At 56.1% G+C, this 22,311-nt stretch overlaps 6 protein-coding genes across 6 annotated transcripts; 2 read left to right on the top strand and 4 right to left on the bottom strand.

The window, feature by feature from the left end:
* Positions 1-889: 889 nt before the first annotated feature.
* Positions 890-8,282, top strand: CMQ_2072 (sulfate transporter; the record flags this gene model as incomplete). Its single annotated transcript, XM_014316030.1, has 9 exons — positions 890-1,017; positions 1,073-1,272; positions 1,331-2,504; positions 2,842-4,112; positions 4,180-4,332; positions 4,392-4,938; positions 5,536-6,117; positions 6,352-7,498; positions 7,560-8,282. 9 exons carry the CDS (start codon positions 890-892, stop codon positions 8,280-8,282), a joined length of 5,925 nt encoding a protein of 1,974 aa, XP_014171505.1.
* Positions 8,283-8,580: 298 nt separating this feature from the next.
* Positions 8,581-9,453, bottom strand: CMQ_2319 (uncharacterized protein; the record flags this gene model as incomplete). Its single annotated transcript, XM_014316277.1, has 3 exons — positions 8,581-8,755; positions 8,847-9,333; positions 9,411-9,453. The coding sequence occupies 3 exons, from the start codon at positions 9,451-9,453 to the stop codon at positions 8,581-8,583; spliced, it is 705 nt and encodes a 234-aa protein (XP_014171752.1).
* Positions 9,454-10,062: 609 nt separating this feature from the next.
* CMQ_2418 (uncharacterized protein) lies at positions 10,063-10,818 on the bottom strand (the record flags this gene model as incomplete). Its single annotated transcript, XM_014316376.1, has 2 exons — positions 10,063-10,650; positions 10,711-10,818. 2 exons carry the CDS (start codon positions 10,816-10,818, stop codon positions 10,063-10,065), a joined length of 696 nt encoding a protein of 231 aa, XP_014171851.1.
* A 582-nt stretch (positions 10,819-11,400) lies between these two features.
* On the bottom strand, positions 11,401-11,661 carry CMQ_2097 (uncharacterized protein; the record flags this gene model as incomplete). The annotated part of the gene is made up of 1 exon (XM_014316055.1): positions 11,401-11,661. One exon carries the CDS (start codon positions 11,659-11,661, stop codon positions 11,401-11,403), a length of 261 nt encoding a protein of 86 aa, XP_014171530.1.
* Positions 11,662-12,333: 672 nt separating this feature from the next.
* CMQ_2254 (uncharacterized protein) lies at positions 12,334-12,822 on the bottom strand (the record flags this gene model as incomplete). The annotated part of the gene is made up of 2 exons (XM_014316212.1): positions 12,334-12,609; positions 12,682-12,822. 2 exons carry the CDS (start codon positions 12,820-12,822, stop codon positions 12,334-12,336), a joined length of 417 nt encoding a protein of 138 aa, XP_014171687.1.
* Positions 12,823-13,726: 904 nt separating this feature from the next.
* On the top strand, positions 13,727-21,802 carry CMQ_2166 (gyf domain containing protein; the record flags this gene model as incomplete). The annotated part of the gene is made up of 6 exons (XM_014316124.1): positions 13,727-13,815; positions 13,913-14,315; positions 14,403-18,102; positions 18,157-18,434; positions 18,795-19,587; positions 19,743-21,802. The coding sequence occupies 6 exons, from the start codon at positions 13,727-13,729 to the stop codon at positions 21,800-21,802; spliced, it is 7,323 nt and encodes a 2,440-aa protein (XP_014171599.1).
* Positions 21,803-22,311: the final 509 nt, after the last annotated feature.

The raw sequence follows: 22,311 nt of genomic DNA, 5'->3' as shown, positions 1-22,311 counted from the left end.
CGACAGATCGTGTCTACTCGGATGTTCGAGCGACAGTGTGATGCAAAGGGCACTGGCTTTATGTAGTGTGAATAACGGTTGCTTCGCCTCCCATTGAACATAACCTCATCAGCAGTACGGCATTACATAATTAGTGATGCTCAACGGATACATCCGCAGTACTATAAGCCCCCGGATCGCCACGCGGGCAACAACTGCCTTGCCCAATAAAGCACAACTACGTCGCGACTAGTAGGCCAAGTGCGTGATAGTCGAACTTGAATAGGAAGCCTTTGTAAGCGGCGAACTGTTAATTATACAGTAGGTCTCACGATACGACGCTTTGCCTTCTACTACCGCGATAGCCGCCAGCAGATTATGCACCGCTGTCATGTAGTGGTTACTCTATAGATACACAAAGACGGATCTATAAAAGATAAGCTACACGGTACGTATGCTGTGACGATAGGGCCTGTCGCAATTATTTTATAGTCGAACGACGACCGCCGCCCGAAGCTTTACACTCTGTATACTCCGTATGTCTAACGAATATAATTGGTCGTGGCCCCGCACGGGCAAATCATGACATTATCTGAGATGCAGCTTATTACGTAGCATATCTTTTCCACCCCAGCAGCCGCCCTCCTCGACATGAATTAAAGCCGGCTATGGCTCCCTAATTCGGCAAAAAAGTGCAGCGTTATCGCCGCCATTGCAATTTGTCGGACTGTCCGCGTTTCCGATTTAAATGCGCATACCCGACAAAATCGGTGCCGCCATGTTCTATCGTTTACCTCTCTGCAAAGCTTCCGCCATCCCTGCACTGCTACGCTCACGACAGGTCCAGGCGAGCCATCTCTACAAACGCACCGGCTTTATATCGTTGCTTAACGCAGGCGCAATCAAAAAGATGGGCGACCTCACTGTTACGCTCACGGCGCCAAACGGCTTCAAGTACTCTCAGCCGATCGGCCTATTCATCAACAATGAATTCGTCAAGTCTCGGTCCGGTGAAACCATCACCGCGATCGACCCAGCGTATGTTCCGGTCAGACGAAAATGAAATGTCTCATTGTGCTGACCCCGACTCCAGGACCGAGGAGGACATTGTGACCATCCAGTCAGGTTCGGCTGAAGATGTGGATTTGGCTGTTCAAGCTGCGCATGCTGCTCTCCGCAACCCTGCATGGAAGAAGATGGCAGCATCAGACAGGGGCATCCTGATGGCGAAGCTGGCTGATGAAATCGAGGCTAACAAGGAGCTTCTTGCCACCGTTGATGCTTGGGACAATGGTGAGACTCGCCATGACTGAAAGGGCACCGGTGCCCCAGATGACTAACGCGGGCACAGGCAAGACATACAGCGACGCTCTCAGCGTCGACCTGGTTGAGGCCGCTGGAGTCATTCGCTACTACGCTGGCTGGTGCGATAAGGTCCACGGGCAGACCATCCCCGTGCCAAACAAGCTCGCCTACACTCTTCGGCAGCCAATCGGCGTTGTCGGACAGATCATCCCGTGGAACTACCCCCTGTCTATGGCGACATGGAAGCTCGGACCGGCGCTCGCCTGCGGCAACACGGTGGTGCTGAAGCCTGCCGAGCAGACGCCCCTCAGCATCCTGGTACTGGCCAAGCTGGCCAAGGATGTGGGCTTCCCGCCTGGTGTCATCAACATCGTCAACGGTCTGGGCAAGGTGGCAGGCGCTGCTCTTGTGCAGCACAAGCTCGTCGACAAGATCGCCTTCACCGGCTCTACTGCCACCGCCACGCAAATTATGAAGATGGCAGCTGGCACGCTAAAGAACATTACGCTCGAGACTGGTGGCAAGTCGCCCCTGCTGGTGTTTGACGACTGCGACCTGGAGCAGGCGGTCAAGTGGTCGCACCTCGGCATCATGTCCAACCAGGGCCAGATCTGCACAGCCACGTCGCGCATCCTGGTGCAGGATGCCGTCCACGACAAGTTCGTGAAGCTCTTTGTCGAGGAGGTCCAGAAGACCAGCAAGATTGGCAGCCCATGGGATGCCGACACGTTCCAGGGACCGCAGGTGTCCAAGAACCAATACGACAGCGTGCTCGCGCACATCGAAGCCGGCCGCACTTCTGGTGCAACTGTCGCTACAGGCGGCCATGCGGTCAAGAACATTGGCAACGGGAAGGGGTACTTCATCGCCCCTACCGTCTTCACGAATGTCACCAGCGATATGCGCATCTGGCAGGAGGAGATCTTCGGCCCGGTCGTTGTTATCAGCAAGTTCTCCGACGAGGAGGAGGCAGTGCGCAGAGCCAACGACACCGTCTACGGGCTCGCTGCATCCGTTTTTACCATGAACATTGAGCGGGCACATCGTGTTGCTAGCGAGATCGAGGCCGGCATGGTGTGGATCAACAGTAGCCAGGACTGCGACCCAAGGATACCATTTGGAGGCGTTAAGCAGAGCGGAATTGGCCGGGAGCTCGGAGAGGCTGGCCTGGAGGCGTATTCTCAGATCAAGGCAGTTCATGTGAACTTGGGTAGTCGGTTGTAAGGAAATAGAAAACGCGGGGCTAACCCCTCTTGGTTGGGAGTAAATACGCATGCCAGATCACATGACCAACACTTGGCACACAAGCACTTGTTACAGATGTCCGTAATGCCCGAATCCACATTGGACAGCAGATGCAGAAGTACAAAAGAAGACCAGAAGAGAAACAGATTGAGCTTGTGCAAGAACTTAAGTCACGCTCCCAAATCAAAGGCTTGAAAAGGGTACTGGTGCGAACTCAACGGTGGCATAAAACCTTTGCACTTCAACACTTGCCCCTGCTCTCCTTTCCGCTCTGTTCTCTATATTCTACCGGCTCGACACGAACGTCGGAAGGAGGCGGTCAACAAAGATGGCGCCGAGAGCCACGCCACCGGCGGACGCAGAAACTGTCACCTTTCAGCCAGAGGCGCTCCCGTCCTCGTCCCCAGCTCTGCGTATTGTGCATTTCAATGACGTCTATCATCTGGATCCCTCATCGGCTGAGCCGGTGGGCGGCGCTGCTCGGTTTCAGACTGTCCTCAATGAGTACCGCTCGTCTCCGAAGTACAACGACCAGCCTGACCTCATTACTCTCTTCTCGGGTGATGCTTTCAACCCGAGTCTGGAGAGCTCGGTGACCAAGGGCAGCCATATGGTCCCAGTGCTCAACGGCTTTGGCACGGACTGTGCGTGCGTCGGAAACCACGACCTGGACTTTGGGGTAGCGCAGTTCCAGAATCTCACAGCCAAGTGCACATTTCCGTGGCTAGTCGCCAACGTCCTTGACCCGGCAGCCGGTGAGGGTGTATCTATCGGCCACTGCCTGCCCACGCACATGCTGACGGCATCCAACGGCATAAAGATAGGCCTAATCGGCCTGGGCGAGCGCGAGTGGCTAGAGACGGTCAACGTTTTGCCGCCGAACATTGTGTACAAGTCGGCGACAGAGACGGCAAAGGCGCTGATCCCGCAGATGCGCAGTGCTGGTGCCGATATAGTCATCATCTTGTCACATGCCCGCGAGCCAAACGACAATAAGCTTGCCGAGAACCTGGCGGGCGAGGCGGACCTCATTCTCGGTGGCCACGATCACTACTACTCGCATAGCCTGATCCAGGGGACCCATGTGCTCCGGTCCGGCAGCGACTTCAAGCAGCTCAGCTACATCGAGGCGTGGCGACGGCCTGAGGCCGATGACGCGGCAGGGGCTAGCCCCAAATGGGATTTTTCCATCAAGAGGCGTGATATCGGATCGTGGATCGAACCGGACGAGCCGACGACAGAACTAGTCGACCAGCTGACATCCAAGCTCAAGCAGAGCCTGGAAAAGCCCGTCGGGTGGACGGCAGCGCCTCTCGATGCCCGTTTCACCACGGTGCGGACAAGGGAGAGCAATCTGGGCAACTTTGTGTGTGACATTATGCGCCACTACCACCAGGCCGACTGCGTGATCATGGCTGCCGGCACTGTGCGCGGCGACCAGATCTATCCGCCAGGGCCGTTGCGTGTCAAGGACATCACGGACTGCTTCCCATTCGAGGACCCGGTTGTCGTGGTGCGGGCCACCGGAAAGGCGATCACGGAGGCTCTGGAGAACGGGGTGTCGCTGTACCCGGCGCTCGAAGGTGAACGAGGTGGAGGTGAAGATGCAAGAAACAAAATTAGGATTTGCTGACAACGGATGTGCTGCAGGGCGATTCCCGCAAGTGTCCAACATCAAGTACGAGTTTGATCCAAGCCGGCCACCGAACTCTCGCATCACAACGGTGCAGATCGACGGGAAGCCGGCGGATCCGGAGAAGGTGTACATCTTGTGCACTAGAGGATACATGGTCCGCGGAAAGGGTACGAGGGCCCTCCCATTCTCTGTCTCCCTTTCATAGCACTGACACACAACCTTTCAGACGGATATAAAAGCCTTTTGGCCAAATCCGAAGGCGGGACCGTCGAGGAAATCATAGATGAGGAAAGCGGGATACTCATCTCCATGATGCTTCGGCAGTACTTTATGGCCCTGAAGGTGCTCGACCAGTGGGGAGGGGACTGGAACGAGAACATGCAGAAGCGCTGGGGCAGCGTGGTGTCAAGCATCGATCGCCGTCATCCACACCTGTTGCCCAGCGCGTCGACACCGCCCTCGCCCGGACACGGTGACGGCGATCGTGCGGGCGGAGCAGCCCGGAGGTCGGCAGCCGAGCTTCGCCAGTGGTGGGCCAGCGTGGCGCCGTTTGACGAGTGCGTCGTGGACGGGGCGAGCAGCCAGCCAGATGCTGACGAAGTTCATCGGATCGATCGACAGCTGCAGGTGATGCGGCGTATTGCCCGCAAGTGGTGTCGTCTGGCCGGCGTTCAGAGCCACCAGTGCGACACCCTGACGGAGGACGAGTACCACGCAAAGTGGACGAAGGCCATTGCGCCGCGCATTGAGGGACGCATCCGGATTGTGGGAGAGTGAGGCCGAGAGCGATTGCATCACGATCTCGCTACTACCTACTTCGTACCATGTACATACTGCATACGATCTGCATCCTCTCCCTGGCTCTTCTTTTCAAACGACGGTCATACGACGGGTCGCTTTGGCATAGAAAAAGCAAGACAATTGATGTGCATTGGCTTTATAGAATTTCGTGTTTCGCATTGATTGACTTTGCTCCATAAAGGACTAGCGGCTTGTCCGAGGCTAATACTTAGCACCGAGAATATATAAGCCACCAGTGGAGATTAGTGCTCGGTCTCCCTGCTAACGGCAGTCCGCACCAAAGCAAAGCACGTGCTGATTCAGTATCGGGAATTCGGTGACCGCGTCTCGCTGTTCGAACCCGCGATACCACGTCCTCCAACCTCTGCTTCGCCGATAATTCTCGAGTCTTCCCCGCCGGTCTTCCTCGTTTGGCCCACTCTCTTCCAGCTTGCCTGGCTGAGCTGTCAAATTCTCTTTTTGTGTTTCTGTTTCTGTTTCTGTCTTCCATTTCGCTGTTGCTCCTCTTTTCTCTCTTTTGCCCGAGCCTCGCCCAACGACTCGACACCCCAAACGCATGCTCGCGTCAGAAAGCAGTACTTTACGACGCGTGACGGAGCGTCCACCCGACACCCGGGACCATCAGCCATGGCCGGAGGAAGCGCCCGCAACGCGCATGTGCCGGTGAATCCCAGCGGCCTGCGGCAGAGCTTCACGCTCGGGTCGCCTTCCCCGCCACACGAGATCGAGGCGCCACAGCACAGCCGATCTACGAGTCCCCAGCACTCGCCCCACTCGCAACCTGCCGTCCGTTTTGACAGCGACACGGTCGACGACCTGGATCTCGCCCACGCCGGTCCCAGTGAGCAGGACCCGCTCCTCCAGTCGACAGAGAGAGCCTCGCTTTTGCGGAATGCCTTTAGCGACGGCCAATGCGTGCATCCGGGCCGCTGCAACCACGGCACCTTCTCGCCCCGGTCCTGCAGCCCTGCAGCCAGCATGAACAGTTCTGGCTCCGGTCCCGACTCAATGGCTGGCAGCTCGACCGGGCCCACCGGAAGCCGTGACAGCACCGGCTGGCGGCGAAGCTTTGTGCAGATCATGCGCAGCAAGAAGATGAGCACATCTAGCGAGCTCGCCGAGAGGCACGGGGTGTCAGATACTGGGCTGATGTATGTTTTCTCTCTTTCTTTATCTCTCTTTCTTTATTTTTCTTTCTTTCTCTTTCTCTTTCTCTTTCTCTTTCTCTTTCTCTTTCTCTTTCTCTTTCTCTTTCTCTTTCTCTTTCTCTTTCTCTTTCTCTTTCTCTTTCTCTTTCTCTTTCTCTTTCTCTTTCTCTTTCTCTTTCTCTTTCTCTTTCTCTCTTTCTTTCCCTCTCTCTCTCCCATACTAATGCCTCTGTTTAGGTATGTCGCCTACTATATCCCATCCGTGACCTGGATCAGCCAGTACAAGCTGTCGTACCTCAAGGGCGACTTCATTGCCGCCGTAACCGTTGCCGGTATCTACCTCCCCATGGCTCTGTCCCTCGCCAGCAATCTGGCCCACGTCCCGGCCATCAATGGCCTGTACTCATTCTTCTTTGCGCCCCTTGTCTATGCCTTCTTGGGCAGCTGTCCGCAGATGGTCTTGGGACCCGAGGCAGCCGGATCTCTCCTCGTCGGCACTGTTGTCCGCTCAACCGTGGACCAAGGCCATGGAGGGGAGGACGACGATCTTCTGCATGCCAAGATCTGCGGTGTTATTGCAGGTATCGCCGGCGCTACCGTTCTGCTGGCCGGCCTCGCCCGACTCGGCTTTCTCGACAGCGTCCTGTCGCGTCCTTTTCTCCGTGGCTTCATCTCAGCCATCGGCTTCGTCATCTTTGTCGATCAGCTCGTGCCCGAGCTCGGCCTCTCCAAACTGGCCGGCGAGACACCTGGCGTCATGCATGGAAGCACCGTCGACAAGCTCCGCTTTCTGGGCAACAACATCGACAAGGCCCATACACTCACGCTGGTCATTGCCGCCGTCAGCTTTACCGTCATCATGGTCTGCAGGGAGATCAAGCGCCGGCTGCAGCCTCGCTACCCGAGTGTGGCCTACGTGCCTGACCGGCTGGTCGTGGTCATCCTGTCGGCGTACCTGGCCTGGCGTCTCGACTGGGAGAACCAGGGCGTGGAGGTCCTGGGCACCGTCAAGGCCGCCTCTGGCCACATCTTCGCCTTCCGTTGGCCTTTCCGGTCGTCCCACATGCTCCACATCCGAGACGCCATGAGCACCTCGTTCCTCATTGCCCTCCTCGGCTTCTTCGAGTCGTCCGTCGCTGCAAAGAGCCTTGGCGGACAGGAGACCTTCCCAGGCGTCCAGCTCAGTGCCAACCGGGAGCTCGTCGCCCTAGGCGTTGCCAACTTCATTGGCGGCTGTTTCATGTCGCTTCCGGCCTTTGGCGGCTATGGGAGGAGCAAGGTGAACAAGTCCACCGGCGGGAAGAGCCCCATGAGCTCTGTCTTTCTGAGCCTGATCACCCTGATATCCATCTTGTTCCTCCTCCCATACTTTTACTACCTTCCTGTAAGTAGCCCACTCATCTTGGGCGCTGAAGCAGTTGTATCTGGAAAGCTAACTTTGTGAGAAACCGGTGCTTTGCTCCATGATCAGCGTGGTGGCTTGGTCTCTGATCGAAGAGGCCCCTTCCGACATATCGTTCTTCATTCGCATCCACGCCTGGCCCGAACTGGGCCTCATGCTGGTCATTGTCCTTGCCACCATCTTTTACTCGCTTAATTTGGGCATTGCCATTGGCATCGGCCTGTCTCTGTTGCAGGTGATCCGACACGCCACGAGACCTCGCATCCAGATCCTTGGGCGCATTCCAGGCACGAACAGGTTCGAGAACGCTGAGGATCACCCGGAGCGTCTGGAATTTATCGAGGGCTGTCTGATTGTCAAAATCCCAGAGCCTTTGACCTTTGCCAACACCGGAGAGCTGAAGACGAGGTTGCGTCGGCTAGAGCTGTACGGCACCAGCAGGGCCCATCCCGCCTTGCCACGACTCAGAGGGGAGGAGCTCAACAAGAATGTTATCTTCGACATTCACGGAGTCAGCAGCATGGACGGCTCAGGCATACAGGTACTCGAGGAGATCGTCCGAAGCTACCGTGAACGTGGTGTTCGGGTCTTCTTTAGCCGCGGCCCTCCTCGGGGCCATAAGGTTATGCAGCTCATGGACCTGTCCGGGATCACTGCTCTTGTCGGTGGAGATGGCCATTTTGTCGACGATGTGGATCTGGCCCTGAAAATGACGGAAGTCGAGGAGGGAAGCGAGTTGGGAGTTCGTGAAGGCTCGGCCCGGTAGGCCTCTGCTGTTCGTATCTATATATACCATCGGTGTGTACCCCATCGAAAAAAGCGCTTTGTGCGTGACCTGAATCTGTTCTGCATGGATTGGCGTGTTTCTCTAACAAGCAGCCGGGCATTACCTCTGTAAAGGTATATTTGGAATACTATATGTTTCTGCGATAGGAGGCGTTCGATTTTATCAAAAATTATAGACACTTGACTGGTGTACCAACTGCCCTCTAGGAGGTGATCACGTCTTTCAGCCCAACGCCAATTCACATCTCAGCCGTTTCTATTTGACATCATTTCTCAGCTTAACCCAAGGTAATGTTTACCCTCTCCACAAAGCCGTCGTTGATCAGTGAGAGAATGGTCCCATTTAACTTGTACTGCACACCCTGGCCAGGTTGTCCGAACCATGGAGCGATGGGCCCTGCCTCCACCTCGAAGGACTGTATGACGCGGTATACGTGGTAGTTGTACGGGAAACTTCGGGGCGGGTTAGTCGGATAGGAAATATTTGCACATGCACATCATAGGACAGCATCCAGAGTGCAAGCACAAGGGCGTCGTCACTTACACAGGGTTGCTCGCCGGTGTATCAAGGTTGCTAGGAGGCAGAGCCCTCTGCATGTAAGGCGCGGATGCAGGACTTGCGTAGCTGCCGTACTCGGACCCAGAACGATCGATCAGCAAGCCGACCTGCAATGTCATTTCAGCTGAGATTGTCTCGCCAGCCGTGTCCAGCTGGAAACCCTCGAAGTCGGGATACTTCCAGCTCTTGGCAGTCGAGTCGTAATACGTGGCCAGAAACTGGCCGGGACACAAGCCGCCAAAGCGATCGTAGACCTCAAGAAGAGAGTCGGATGGAGGGTGGCTTGGAAGCTGGACAGGACCAAGACGGTAGTCTCCGCAGACATATGTCGAGGACAGATTCTGGGTTTGTGCGGTGCCTTGGCAGAACTTAACCGAGCTTGGCTCACAGTCGGCCGAGGCAATAGCTGCACTGGCCAAGAGAAGGCCCAGGGCTGACTTGACCGACTTCACAAAGGATACAGACAATGTAGCTGAGAGTGGGGAACGAGCACAGCCTTGTAATGGAAGCTTGGAAAGACGTCTGAAAAAGGAGACAAATCAGCAAGACTAAGGTGCAATCTGTTGTTCTCGCAGAAGACGAGAACCGCCATATTTATATGGTAAAATACATGTCAATACACGCTCAGGTAAGACAGGCGTGCGCGTTTCAATATTGACGTTCCAGCTGAAAATGGAACGCAATTAAACTATGCAACTCGAGACCGTATTTGGAAAGTTGCTGCTAGAAGCAAGATATTTATTGGTATAAGACAATGCCATGGGTCGGCACGAAGCTGTCAGAATGGAGAAACGTGGAGCAAAGTAGAGGTAGAGAAATAAGGAACGAGAGATAATGAAAATAAGTAAACACATACATAAAAAAGGGGAAGCGCGAAATTAAATTGGGCTAAGAGTGGACAGCACCTTCTCCTTTCAGACAGATTGGCAAGAGAGCAGCAACGGCGTTTCACGAGAAGCGGCTGATAGATGCACGATTCGGGAGTTAGTAGCGAGAAAACCGCGTTTTAGCCATGGTAAACAGGAAGATGCAGAGACATCAGCATATTTGCTTTTTCATGTCATATATTGGGCGGGTCCAGACAACCAACAATGGGCCCTCTGTGGCTGACCTCGTTACCTGATTCTATGCTTGATAGAAACCTCTTTCTAGGCTGATGCCAACTGCGACAAACTCGGAGCGACCCAATCCGAACAACGTCTTAGTTGCCATCCAACAACGACACAACGTCTAGCTCCTCATAAGGGTCCGTTCTGAAGGCCACCACATCCTCCTGCCCCAAACACGTCTCAAAGCCCGTCTCGAGCCCATAATATATTTCGTCGCCTGCGCGATGGTCGCCTTGAACACCAGCAGAAGCTCCGAGATTCTCATCAATGTATGCTGACGGTTCCATCTTGGCTGCCACATTCGTTCCCATTTCCACTTTGACCTCGCTGTTTTGCATATCTACCGGGCGCCCCATCATGGTCCCAGCGAAATCAAAGGTACCTGCAGGGTCTACTTCATCGTCCTCCGCCTTTCTCTTCTTGGGTCGGCCCCTGGGCTTGCTGCCGGGCATCTTGGGCGTCTTCAGAGTCTTGTTCATCTTCGGTGTTTTGGGTGTCCCAAACGGCGAGGCAGTGCCTCCGCCGCCGTCATCTCCGTCAGTAGGATCATCGGCACGGCCTGCAAGGCCGCTTCCACTCTCAGCAAATGCCCTGAGTTTCTTTTGCACAGGGCGGAAGCAGATGCGAGCCGACTGGACGCTCGAATATCCGGCCAGCTGGATAAATTTCTCCCAGTCGATCTTTTACCCCAAATCAGTTTGGCTTCTCGAGCGACAGTAGGCAAGTATGTGGCAACTTACCGCGCCTTCTCCCTCTCTGAGAGACATGTATGCTGCGACAACGGACAGAAGCTCGCGCTCCGTAAGTCCTGCCTTCAGAACAGGGATGGACTGCAGTCTTGACGACATTTTGCCGAGTATGTAAATCTCTATATGGCAGTGCTGTGCCAAATTCTGATGGGAGTCCCGACTCTTTTCTGATTGCAGCGGAGACTTTCCGGAGAAATGATTGCAAGAAGTGAAGTGAGAGTTGAGAGACAATCGGGTAAACAAAGAAAGTAAGTGACGTTGACTAGGTGAGAAAGCCGCCGAGCGCTGCCCTATCCAACGTTACACGCAAACCGAGAATAGAGTGCATGCGGCGTAAAGTTTCAAAGGGTAAGCAGAAAAGGATGTCGTTTTGATAACTAAAATGAATATTCGCCAAGGGAGTTGAGAACAGGACCAGCGGCTGCAGAGCAGACGGGGTGATGCTGTAATATGCTGAGAGTTAAGAGCTAGCAAGAGAAGTGAAGAGTAAAGATAGAGCTTTAATTTGAGAGATATAGCGCCGATAAAATTGCGCATCTTGAATACAGATTCTTTACATGACCTTTGCTCTCGCCGTGTCTGGTGCTAATTCTTCCTGCCCGCTGCTTGAGTCCTAAGTGCACACGATATATATGTCGTTAACAACAGAACGCCATCGTGCGCTTTTCTGTCCCGTCTCCTTCAAGCGTCGCTAGGTTCGGTCTTCACAGAATCACCCAACTCCCCCGGGTCCTCGGCCTTCTTTTTTCCAGCCTTGGTTTTCTTCGTCGGTGAGGTGGAGTCGTCATTTGCTTTGGTCTTCCTCTTGCGAGGCGTGGATGGGACAGAGATTGGGATCCCATCACCCTCGCTGAAAACCTGCTCCCGTACTCTCTTTTTGATTTCTCCAAAACGCTTGCGAGCGTTGGCCGAGTTGGGGTGCCCAGTCAGGATTGTGAACATATCAAAGTCGATCTAGTGCTATTTTTTAGCCTAGAGTGCGATAAGGGGACCAGAGATGGCTGAGCGTGGGAAGCGAAAGAGGGAATACTAGCATTGTCTTTGGTCGAGCACGACAGCCAAGCCGCTGCAAGATGACGCAGTTCTCTTTCTGTGAGATTGACTTCTGCCAATGGCTTGATAGACGACGAGCCTTCCATCTTGAAGGATCGAATTCTGTATTGAAGGTATTGTCTTGTAGTTTCTATGTCGTGACTGGTGTACAGTTAGGGGAAAAGGTTGAGTTGTCTTCTTGGTCAGGATGGCAGAGCAAGAAATGCCGAGACGAAAACCGGGCGCTCTGTCCTCGGCGTAATACGGAATTTTCAAGTGAATATTGGGTTAGAGCCTGGGGCCAGAAATCAGACAGCTGTGAGATTGCATTCACTTTCGTGTCACTTGGAGTCGGAAATTCGAGCTCGATAAGCCCCCAAATAGCTTCGTGAGATGGAAGATAACAATTGAGACAACTTTCAAACCAGGGAGCGGAAGTCGGGGTTTTTCTTCTTCTTTAGATACCAACGAGGATGCTAATAACAACTACTAAGTTTGTTTTGGTTCGAACATGCCACTTTGGGATAATTCAACCATTGTGGCCATACAGAAGTCCAGTGATCCTCTACCAACTCTGCACACTTAGATTTCGCCCTCAGCCAGATCCGGAGTTTGTGGAGTAGAAGCCTCAAATTTGACTCGCTTGGCAGATCTGCCCGACTTGGGAGTGTTTGCATTCCCAGACGCACGCTTGCGGGGCGTAGAGGGTTTTTTGTGTATGGGGGATGCCGGCAACTCGCCAGCCCCACCCGCCTGGCTGCGGAACTGCTTCATCTTTTTCTTCAGATTGTAGAACACAGTGCTAGCTGTATGGCCGTTTTTGAGTCCCAGAATGTTGGCCATACTATCATAGTCCACCTGTGGTGAGATGACATTGTTAGTTTTCGAATGTACATAAGCCGAGCAGAGCTGCGATTGGAGGCGACACACTTGTGGTTCAGCTCCCTTGATAGAGAGCCATGCGGCCATGAGAACCTCTTGCTCTCGCTGCTTGAGACTCAGACTTTCCGTGGCATTCAGGGATGGGCCGACGGCGGGCACGTCCTGGTCTTCAACTTTTGGTGAAGCCATGATGAGCTGGCGACTTAGTTGTCAATATAGGGGTTGGCAGGAATGAGACGGATTATATAAAAAAGTGAAGTCTTGGATGATGACAACCACAAATAATGTGCAAGTTATGTGATCTCGCATGAATTAGTCGGTTGGAGCGCAAGCTTTTTCTTGTTTGAGAGAGCAGATTTATGTTTGTTTATTTGTTTGCATCAGAGATAATTAATTCGTATATAGTGCCCTGAGATGGGTGGGCAGAACATTTATTGAGAATAATCAATGGGACGAGATCAAGATAAACACGAGAATACGCGAGGAGGCGCAAGAATTCATTCAATTGGCAGCCTTGCAACCGTTGCACTGCACAGCGGGCAAATGCGCGCTGGCTAACGCCCATAGTTACGGTCACGGGACTAGTCATGTGCCAGGCACATGGGCCCTTAAAGTTATGAATATGTGGGATGGGGAAGCTCCGCGCTAAAGCGGTCGAGAAGGAAAAATTCAAGCAGCCGAAGCTTCCTCCCTCTTTTCTTCAACCACAAACAAAGATACAAACCAGATTTCAGCTGCCGACGTCAGCCATCAACAATCATCCGTGCCTCCAAAAAGCGTTTCTGCCGCCTCGAACACAACAGCCTGCTCCGCTCGCGTTCTTTCCCGAACCATCTGCGCCCACCCCTCGGTCTATTTTGCTCCTCGCATCTTGTTGTAATCGCGTGTCGGATTGTGCGTCGCCAGTCATTCGAAGACGAAAATCGACCAGGAGCCCAACGAACTTTCCGAGCCCTAGCCCACACCGAGTCCTTACGCTCTCTTCCACGCCCACGTCCCAGCGGTGCAGCCAGCCTTGTGTTGCAACCAGCCAGCCCACCAGCCGTATATCCATACCAGCAGCACGCACTGTGCCGAGAAACACATATAAATCATGTCTTCCAATTTGACACCCACCAGCTTCGCGTCTGCCGCAGCAGGCCAGTCTCGAGGGTCACGGTCTGGCGATGGTACTGGTGACTGGTATGGCCTCTCTCCCTTGATCACCGCTCTGCCCGCCTCCTTCAACGAGACGAATCACAGCGTTGGAGACTCCTGCTGACTTGTCATGCATTCGCAGGTCGCGACGAGAGGGCCGCTCCACAAATGGGACCTTGACATTTCGCCGCCCTATCACCACTCCTTCAAACCAGGCACCACAGACAGCCTCCGATGTGTCATCTGCCCTCCCACCGCTCGTGACCGAGACCTTGCCGGCGCAAAGCCCCTCCCACCCGACTGACCGATCACTCCGCTATTCGCGCGATCATTTGCTGGACCTGTTCCAGGCCAACGGAAACGAGTCCGCTGACGCGTCAAATTTATTCGTCAGCGGGTGGAACCCGACACAGGTCAACGGGACGGCCAGAGGTTGGGGTAAGAGCTTAGATGGCACTGTACCCCAGGATCCTACTGTCTGTTGGGATGCTGCCGGCAGTATTAAGCCGATCGGTCTTCAAGATATGTCTGCAGAGGACAGCGAGGTACGTGCCGTAACAAGCCTCCACGCGCGCCAATGCCCGTGTTGAGTTCCGTGTCTCTACATGTACGCTCATGGCTGACTTCGGCAGATGTTTGCTGATATCAATTCGACCCTGAAGCCACAGCCGCAGAAAGATGGCGGTCAAGGACCTGGCGGCGTCAACGGAAGAAAGACCTCTACCTCCGTGTCCCACGGGAACGGAAGCGGCTTCAACGTGTCATCCCCTCTGTCTGCTTCCCGCCCGACCGCACGGCGAAGGGAGACGTCCGACACGAATCCATTCCCGAGTGGTGCGGGCCTGATTTCTCCACTGACCAATCGAGCGCCCCGCGACGATTCCTCGTGGTTCGGACGAAAAGGAACCGATCAAAAAGAACCACAACAATTTGAAGAGCCCGAAGAGGATACCAGCCCCTCGGCGGCTAAGGCCTCGGGCTTAGGCACCGGTGGACGAAGCAATACGGTTGGTGGAACGTCTTCGATGTGGGGCACTTCGACAACGGCTGCTGCTTCTACCGCCGCTGTTGGTGCTTTTGGCAGTTTTGCGCTGCCTACCGTTGGCGACAAGCGTTTTGGCAGCACGCGCGGCGAGAGCCGGCTTGCTCATCTGCTTCCCAAGCAGGATACCTCCGAGACCGGTGGCCCCGGGGCGAAGCCAAGCAGCAGCGCAGCTGGCAGCGCGAATGCCAAGGAATCTTGGCGGCTGCGCCCGAGAACTGACACCGATCCGTTTGGCGAGGACACTGCCCCGGCGGGCGGCGCTTCTTTGGACAGCAGCCAGCAGAACGCAAATGCGGACTCGCAGACGTACCAGTCCTTCGGCACCCCGATGAAGAGCACAGGTGGCGACATTGGCGTGTCGGGACTGAATATGGGCTCGTCGATGGACAACGATGGCGCGGCAAGTCCGGAGACGAATCCGTTCCGCAGCCCGCCTGCCGAACGTGGTGATAACGATCACTACCAGACAGCGGCTATGTCGAGCGGGCTCGAGAAGGGCATGGGCGCGATTGGCGGCGGCGTGCATGACCACTCGTCCAATTTTGGCTCCATTCGTGGATATCCCGGCAACGCCTTTGACGGCAGCGATCGCAGCCAGACTTCGAGTGTGGGTGCGAAGGGGTTTACCGGGCTCGGCAGCATTGCTGGCTGGGGCAACGCCTTGAACACGAGCACCCCGGACCGGGAGCGTACCGTTTTTTCTAGCGCATTCGGAAGCTCATTGTTCAGTCCGGTCACGGGCGAGCTTCAGTCGCCTGGCTTCGGCGGCGGCGTCCCTGGTGTGTTTGGGCCTCCTACTGGAGGGGGTGGAATCGGTGCAACTGGGTCCCTGCGTGGTACAAGCAAGCTGGGATCGCTGTTCCCGCCAAGCATGCAGGCTCAGATGGTTGGTAGCCAGGATCAGGATGGGAGCCTGAATGATTCTGTCCCTGATCTTCGCCAAACAAACCCACTCGGAGCAATTGGCCGGGAGGCCATTGGAATACAAGGGCGAGATGCTGATATGGCATCGGCCAGGCCAGGCCGTGGCGGCTTTTTCGACGATCTCATGGACCCGACTCGGGCTGGAGGCAGTGTTTTTGCGAGCGGCGAGCAAGGAGGACAGATGCTCGCCTCGACGTCATCGCCTATGCTGCAGTCGCAGGTGTACGATTCGATGTCGGGGCGTCCAAGCTCCGACACCCCCTTGAATCAACCTCGGATCATGGTCATGCCTGACCGGATGCGTTGGGTGTACCTCGACCCCCAAGGCCAGACACAGGGCCCCTTCACGGGTCTGGAGATGAACGATTGGTACAAGGCCAACTTCTTCACGGCTGACCTTCGGGTCAAAAAGGTCGAGGACACCGAGTTCGAGCCTCTGGGCCAGCTTATCCGGCGAATTGGTAACTCCCGTGAACCGTTTCTTGTTCCTCAGATGGGTGTCGCTCACGGACAGCCGTCCCTGAGCGGCACATTTGCTCATGGCGACCGCGGTACCGTTATTCCTCCTCTGGTGGGTGCGTTCCCGAGCTACGGGAGAACCCTGACTGCCGAGGAGCAGAACAATTTGGAGCGGCGGAAGCAGGAGGAGCAGTACATGCTGGCACGCCAGCGGGAGATGCTGTCTGTGCAGCACCACCCCTTCCCTGGCGGCCGTGTGCCTCCCACATCTGCGACCAGCGCTCTCCACCACCACTCTAGTGTCCACAGCCTGCAGAGCCAACCTAGCTTTGGCAGCATGACCGCTCCGATTGGTGCCGGCCCGCCTGCCATCCCAGGTGGATTGAGCGGTGGACAGGTCTTTTTCGACCATCCAGGCATGCTTCCACCGACTAGCCTGCCTGGCGTCTCGTCCGGCTCGGACCTTCTTCGGGACGACATCGGCGCACAAGACCGGCAGATGCTGTCTGGCCTGCAGCCGACAGGAGCAGTGCCAGGACCCTTTGCAACCCAACAATCGACTTCGATCACGAATGAGATGACAACCCGCAGCAACCTGCCGACCATGGACCAGCTGAAAAAGGACCCGCAAGGGTTTAGCGAACGCCTGAAAGAGTTCCAGAAGCTCCGCGAGAACATTGATGCGGAAGACGGCTTGACTGGTCCGGGTGCCCCGTCGTCTGATGCGATCGACATCGCGCGGGAGGCCGTGGCACACCATGACCCCCAGCAAGCACCGACAGCCGCAGCTGTGGATGATGCACCACTGGAACACTCAAGAAAAGCCGCCTCGTCAGCCGAGTCGGCCGCGTCGATAATGGCTGGCCTCTCCCTGACGCAGCAAGTGCAGAAGGCCCAGGCTGCCAAACGTCTTGCCGAACAGGAAGAGGTGGACGAGATCGTCCAGCCGGCGGAACCACATCTCGACCTGCCGATGCCTTTTCCCCCGCCACAGGGCCAGGCTGGAACGCCGATTGCGGCGCCCACGGCGCAGCGGTCGCGCTCTACACTGCCTGACCAGTATGCTACCAGCCGTTCCCAGTCAGAGACGCCGGAGAGCTCAACCGTCCAGCCGCCACCTCTGGCGCCATGGGCCCGTGACCACGTGTCTGAGAGCCACAAGGGCCCGAGCCTGAAGGAAATTCAAGAAGTCGAGGCGAAGAAGGCCGCCAAGGCCGAGGAGGTTGCTCTGGCTGCCCGCAAGGCTATGGCCGAACAGGAGGCCGCTCTTTTGCGCGAACGCGAGAAGGCCGCGGCCACAGTCGCACCTGGACTGCCGACCTCATCGACCTGGGCGGCCAGCTCGCCGACTGTTGCGGGGTCCAGCAGCCCGTGGTCGAAACCCGGCGCAGCCAGCAAGCCTACTGTACATGGCGTGGCCAGCGGAAGCTCCACGCACAGCGCGGCCGAAAAGAAGAAGACCTTGGCAGACATCCAGCGCGAAGAAGAGGCGCGCAAGCAGAAGAGCAAGGAGCTCGCATCTCTATCCCCCGCGTCCCCAGCACACAGCGGAACAGGCAAGCGCTATGCCGACCTTGCCAGTAAAGTCCAGGCCTCGACGCCAACCAGCCAGACTTCTGCCAGTGCCTCGCCTGTTCCTGCTGCCCCTGTCGGCAGCGGTTGGGCGACAGTCGGTGCAGGTGGCAAGGTGAAGACGCCCTCTGGGCCCTCGGTTAGCCGCTCAGCAAGCACGTCGTCTCCGGCTGTGAAAACTGCTCCCACATTACCACCAATGCCCCGAGCCGCCTCCAAGCAGGTGTCTGGCGCAGCGACAGCGAAGCTGGACATCGGTGGCGTGGCTATGGAGGAGTTCAACAAGTGGCTACATCGCGAGCTGGGCCGCGGAATCACGAGCGGGATTGACCGTAAGTAGGAGCTTCCTGTTCCGTATCCGTGCGGATAGCTAACCCGGTGCACAGTCGATGGCTTTGTGGATAGTCTCCTGCAGCTGCCCCTGGACCTGACCATTATTTCCGAGGCCGTGTATGCCAGCTCGAAGACGATGGATGGGCGCCATTTTGCAGAGGAGTTTATCCGTCGGAAGAAGCTTGCCGAGAAGGGCGTGGTGGAAAAGCAGGCGGTGCCGTTGACATCTGGCGACAGCAAGAGCAGCGGTGGCTGGAACGAGGTGGCGAAGAAGGGAAGCAGCAGCAGCAGCAGCCACCAAAAGGAGGAAAGCATGCCAGCTGGCTTTAAGGTAGTCCCAAGCCGGAAGAAGGGCAAGAAATAGAGATGTTGGCACATCTCCAAGCATGAGCAGGGTGCTGTAAGACATAGCTGCTATTTTCTGTCACAATCCACTGTTGCTATGTATCATAAAGCTACGAAAATATATGTAAGACGGCCGTTCTTTCTGAGCTAACAGTGACGCTTGCTCATCATTGCGCTGGCAACTACTGCGACGAAATTTCTTTTTAAAGCTATGGAGGGGTTCTATTGCCTTATCTAATCGCCGACATCTACCAAAAAAAAAGATTTCGCATCAGAGAACAGGACGTTTGAAAGGGAAGAGGAGCATACGAAATTGCTCACAGAAAATAACGAGCGCTCTGCACAGATGGAGCTTGAAGCGCTCGTCTCGAACGGCCGGTACGCCGAAGTCCTTGTTCACGAGGACGCAAGGGCTCTACTTCAGGATTTTGTCAATTCGCAGCTGAACTCTGTTGGGAAGGGCGAGGCACCGAAAAAGCACAACCTAGACGCTGGCTCAGCAGCTTTGTACGTCGGTATTGCTGCTCTGAATGCATTCTTGCAGTCAAATGTCACGGGCCCCGTGCTCGAATCTGCGCAGAAGGTCGAGAAGCTGTTGGGTGCGCTGCAAGATAGCACCAACGGCACGGTGGATGGAGCAGCGACGTCTCTGCGACGATCATGTCTGTCCTCTCTAGATGTGGACGGCATCTCCGTGTACCAATACATACAACATATTGAGCTTTTCTGTCTGGCCAGATGGGTATTCGTTGCACACATGTCGGACGATAACGCCTCCACCCTAAGCGGGCCAAGACAGGATATCGATTCTGATCCGGCAGGACAAAGCTTGGCGTGGATGAGGCTGCGCATTCATACGTGGCACTACAAGCTACTCACCGAGCCGAACCAGGGACCGGGGTCCGTGTTCAACAAGATGACACAGTGGAGTGAGCTGCCGAGCCTGCAGGAGCAGATTCTGGAGTGTTTGGATGCGGTCGAAAAAGAGGTTCTGGACGGAGACGAACAGGCAGGCGACAACGCTACCTGGAGCAGGAAGTCCCAGGTGCAGTTTCTGCTGGAGAAGATGAACGTATACGCCATGATAGGGCTGGATGCACAGGCGCAGGAAGCGTTGGATGCGGCGGCGAAACGGCACCGTTTTGAATATGTCCTGACCGGAGCGTTGGGAAAGCGGACACGGTTTCAAAACGAAAGTACCAGCCAGCTGGTCATTCTTGCACGGAGCTGTGAATCGAGTGCAAACGAGCGAGGGGTGCAAAAGCAGTCAATGACACAGAGGACACCAAATCAGTTCCGCAGGCGCTGCAGCTCAACAACGACACTCTCCTAGAGACCATTGACTTCTCTGGGGCTAAAGTTAGCAATGGAGAGGCAGCAGCTGACATCCCGGGTTCCCTGCGCGATCTGTTCCCCGACAACCAGCCGCCACTGTCGCCTCTCGACCAGATCATCCTGCTTTCAGCCGCCACTCTGAAGGATGCCTTTTCTCCAGCAGACTCTCTTACGCTGGAGGAAATCCTGCCGTATGCAACTCGAGTACTTCTGGACAAGGCTACAAACTGGCAGATCTACTCGCAGGCCCTCATTGTGCGGTCTCGCATCGAGATGCACCGCAGCCGAACGGTCGAACGAGGTGTGCTCCAGATGCAGGCGGTGGTCGACCAGGTGGTTGTTGACACGAGCGCCGAAGCCGAGACGACGAACGACGACAGTACCGTGACTATTCCTGCCATCGAAATCAGCACACCAGCTGGAGATACACACAGCAACAAGCCGACGAGCTTCTTCCCGGCAGCGAAGCAGTCTGAGCAGGCTCCCCCACAGGAACGGTTACGGTACATCAGCATGCTGTCCACGCCACCACGATGGCATCTCGAGTCTGAGCTGGCGTTTTCTTGGGCTGGCGTGGGCTCTCTGGTGTCTGCACTCGAGATCTTCAAACGGCTGCGGCTATGGGCCGAGGTTGCGCTCTGTCTGGCGAGCAACAGTGCCTTTGACGACGAGGGCGGCAGGGGCTCCGGGGGCGAGGAGAAAGCGAGGGCGCTGATTCGGTGGCAGCTGTTCAAGGCGTCTGATGCAGCCCGAGAGCCGGCCGGGGGAGAAGACGGCAAGGATGTTGATGTTCTAGCCCTACGGGCAACAGACTTCTACGGACCAGAGCGCGACCCGGCACCGGCCAACGCACCGCGGCTGTTCTGCATCCTGGGCGACATCGAGGCGGAGCCAAAACACTACGAACGGGGGTGGGAGTTGTCGAAGCATCACTACTCGCGGGCCAAGAGGTCGCTGGGCGAGCACTACCTGCAGCAGCATGACTGGGAGAGGGCACGAGATGCGTACAAAGATGCGGTGTCTGTCAACCGGCTGAACCCGCAGATGTGGAGCCGTCTGGGCGACATCCATCTCCGGATGGGCGTGTTCTCGGAAGCAGCAGAGGCGTTTAACCGGGCGATTGCAGCTGCAGGAGAGGCTGTCGGCGGCGAGGATGCGAGGACGTGGAGCAATCTGGGCAGTGCTCTGTACAGCTTGTATACGGAAGGAATCAAGGAGCAGCCGGAAGCAAAGCGAGACGACGAAGAGGAGGACACGGGCAACGGAGAAGCGGCAAAGGGCAAGAGAGATCCGGCCATCTTCTTGCTGCAGGCGCTTTCGGCATACAAGAGAGGAGCGGCGATCGCGCGTGAAAACTGGCGGATCTGGGACAATGTAGTGACGCTGGCATCGCGGGTGCGGCCGCCAGCAGTGGGCGACATTGTGATCGCAGTGCGGAACATACTATCGATCCGGGCAACGGAGGAGGCAGTGGATGCAGATGTGGTGCGGCTTCTGCTACACGAAGCGGTGCTGCCGAAGCCAAAGCCAGCGGGCGGCGTGCCTGGACGGGGGACGATGGAGAAGGCCGTATGCGAACTGGTGGAGATCGAGATTGTGCCTCTGATCACGACACGCAGCGAGCTGTGGGAGCTGGTGACACGCGAGAGGGTGTGGCGAGGCGACCTAGCCGGAGCCATCGATGCGGCCGAGAAGGGCTGGCGGGCAGCAACGGGAGGAGTCAGCGTCGGCAGCAGTCTGGGAGCAGCAGCTGTACGCACAGGAGGCGGTGGTGGCAGCAGCAGCGATGAGGCCAGGAACTGGCTCGAGAACGCAGAGGCCTGGGACAGTGTCGTGGCTCGGACAGACGAACTGGTGTCGATTCTGGAGAACTACGGCCCAGATGTACCGACAGTCGGCAGTCGGTGGAAGATCAAGGCACGGAGTGCCCTACGAAGCGTCATGAGCAAGGGAAAGGACCAGTGGGAGGGCAGTTCTGGATGGTCTACGCTTGAGGGGCTGCTAGAAGGACTGAAGTAGGGGGATTCTACGCGCGAGGCCGAGGGAACCTACGACATCTCAACACGAGGGCCAAAGCGGGACGACAATCGGCGGACTATAGAGCGGAAGCATGCAACGTTCAGAGAAACGAGAAGCCGTCCTTGGATGGGTCCAATTGCTGGCCGTTGGCCTCGGATGGAAGCCGACTGGAATGTGGACAGCACACATAGATACAGCTTACAACGCAAGACACGTTCTACATGTTTTTCTTTTGACCCACCAACACACAGACTTGCCTCTTTGGTGCAGTGTTGCCACCAGAAGAGGAAATTAGGCTCGTATGGCTTGCAGGGCGGCGATTATACACGGCTAGAGGTCGAAGCTGGTGATCGCCTCGGGCAAAGTCTTCTCGCCACTCCCGAGTCATGCACGCAATCAGAAGAGGGGGCAAGCAAGACATTCTCGGTGCCGTGCCTCCACAGTGAGCGGCTAGAGTTTGAGTGGGTGCGACTGGCCGCAACTGACCCGTTTGCGATATGATATAGAGC

Source organism: Grosmannia clavigera (genome assembly GCF_000143105.1).
Source record: "Grosmannia clavigera kw1407 unplaced genomic scaffold GCSC_156, whole genome shotgun sequence".
NCBI lineage: Eukaryota > Fungi > Ascomycota > Sordariomycetes > Ophiostomatales > Ophiostomataceae > Leptographium > Leptographium clavigerum.
Note: the sequence above shows the minus strand (reverse complement) of the source record. Positions and strands in the feature narration are given on the sequence as shown.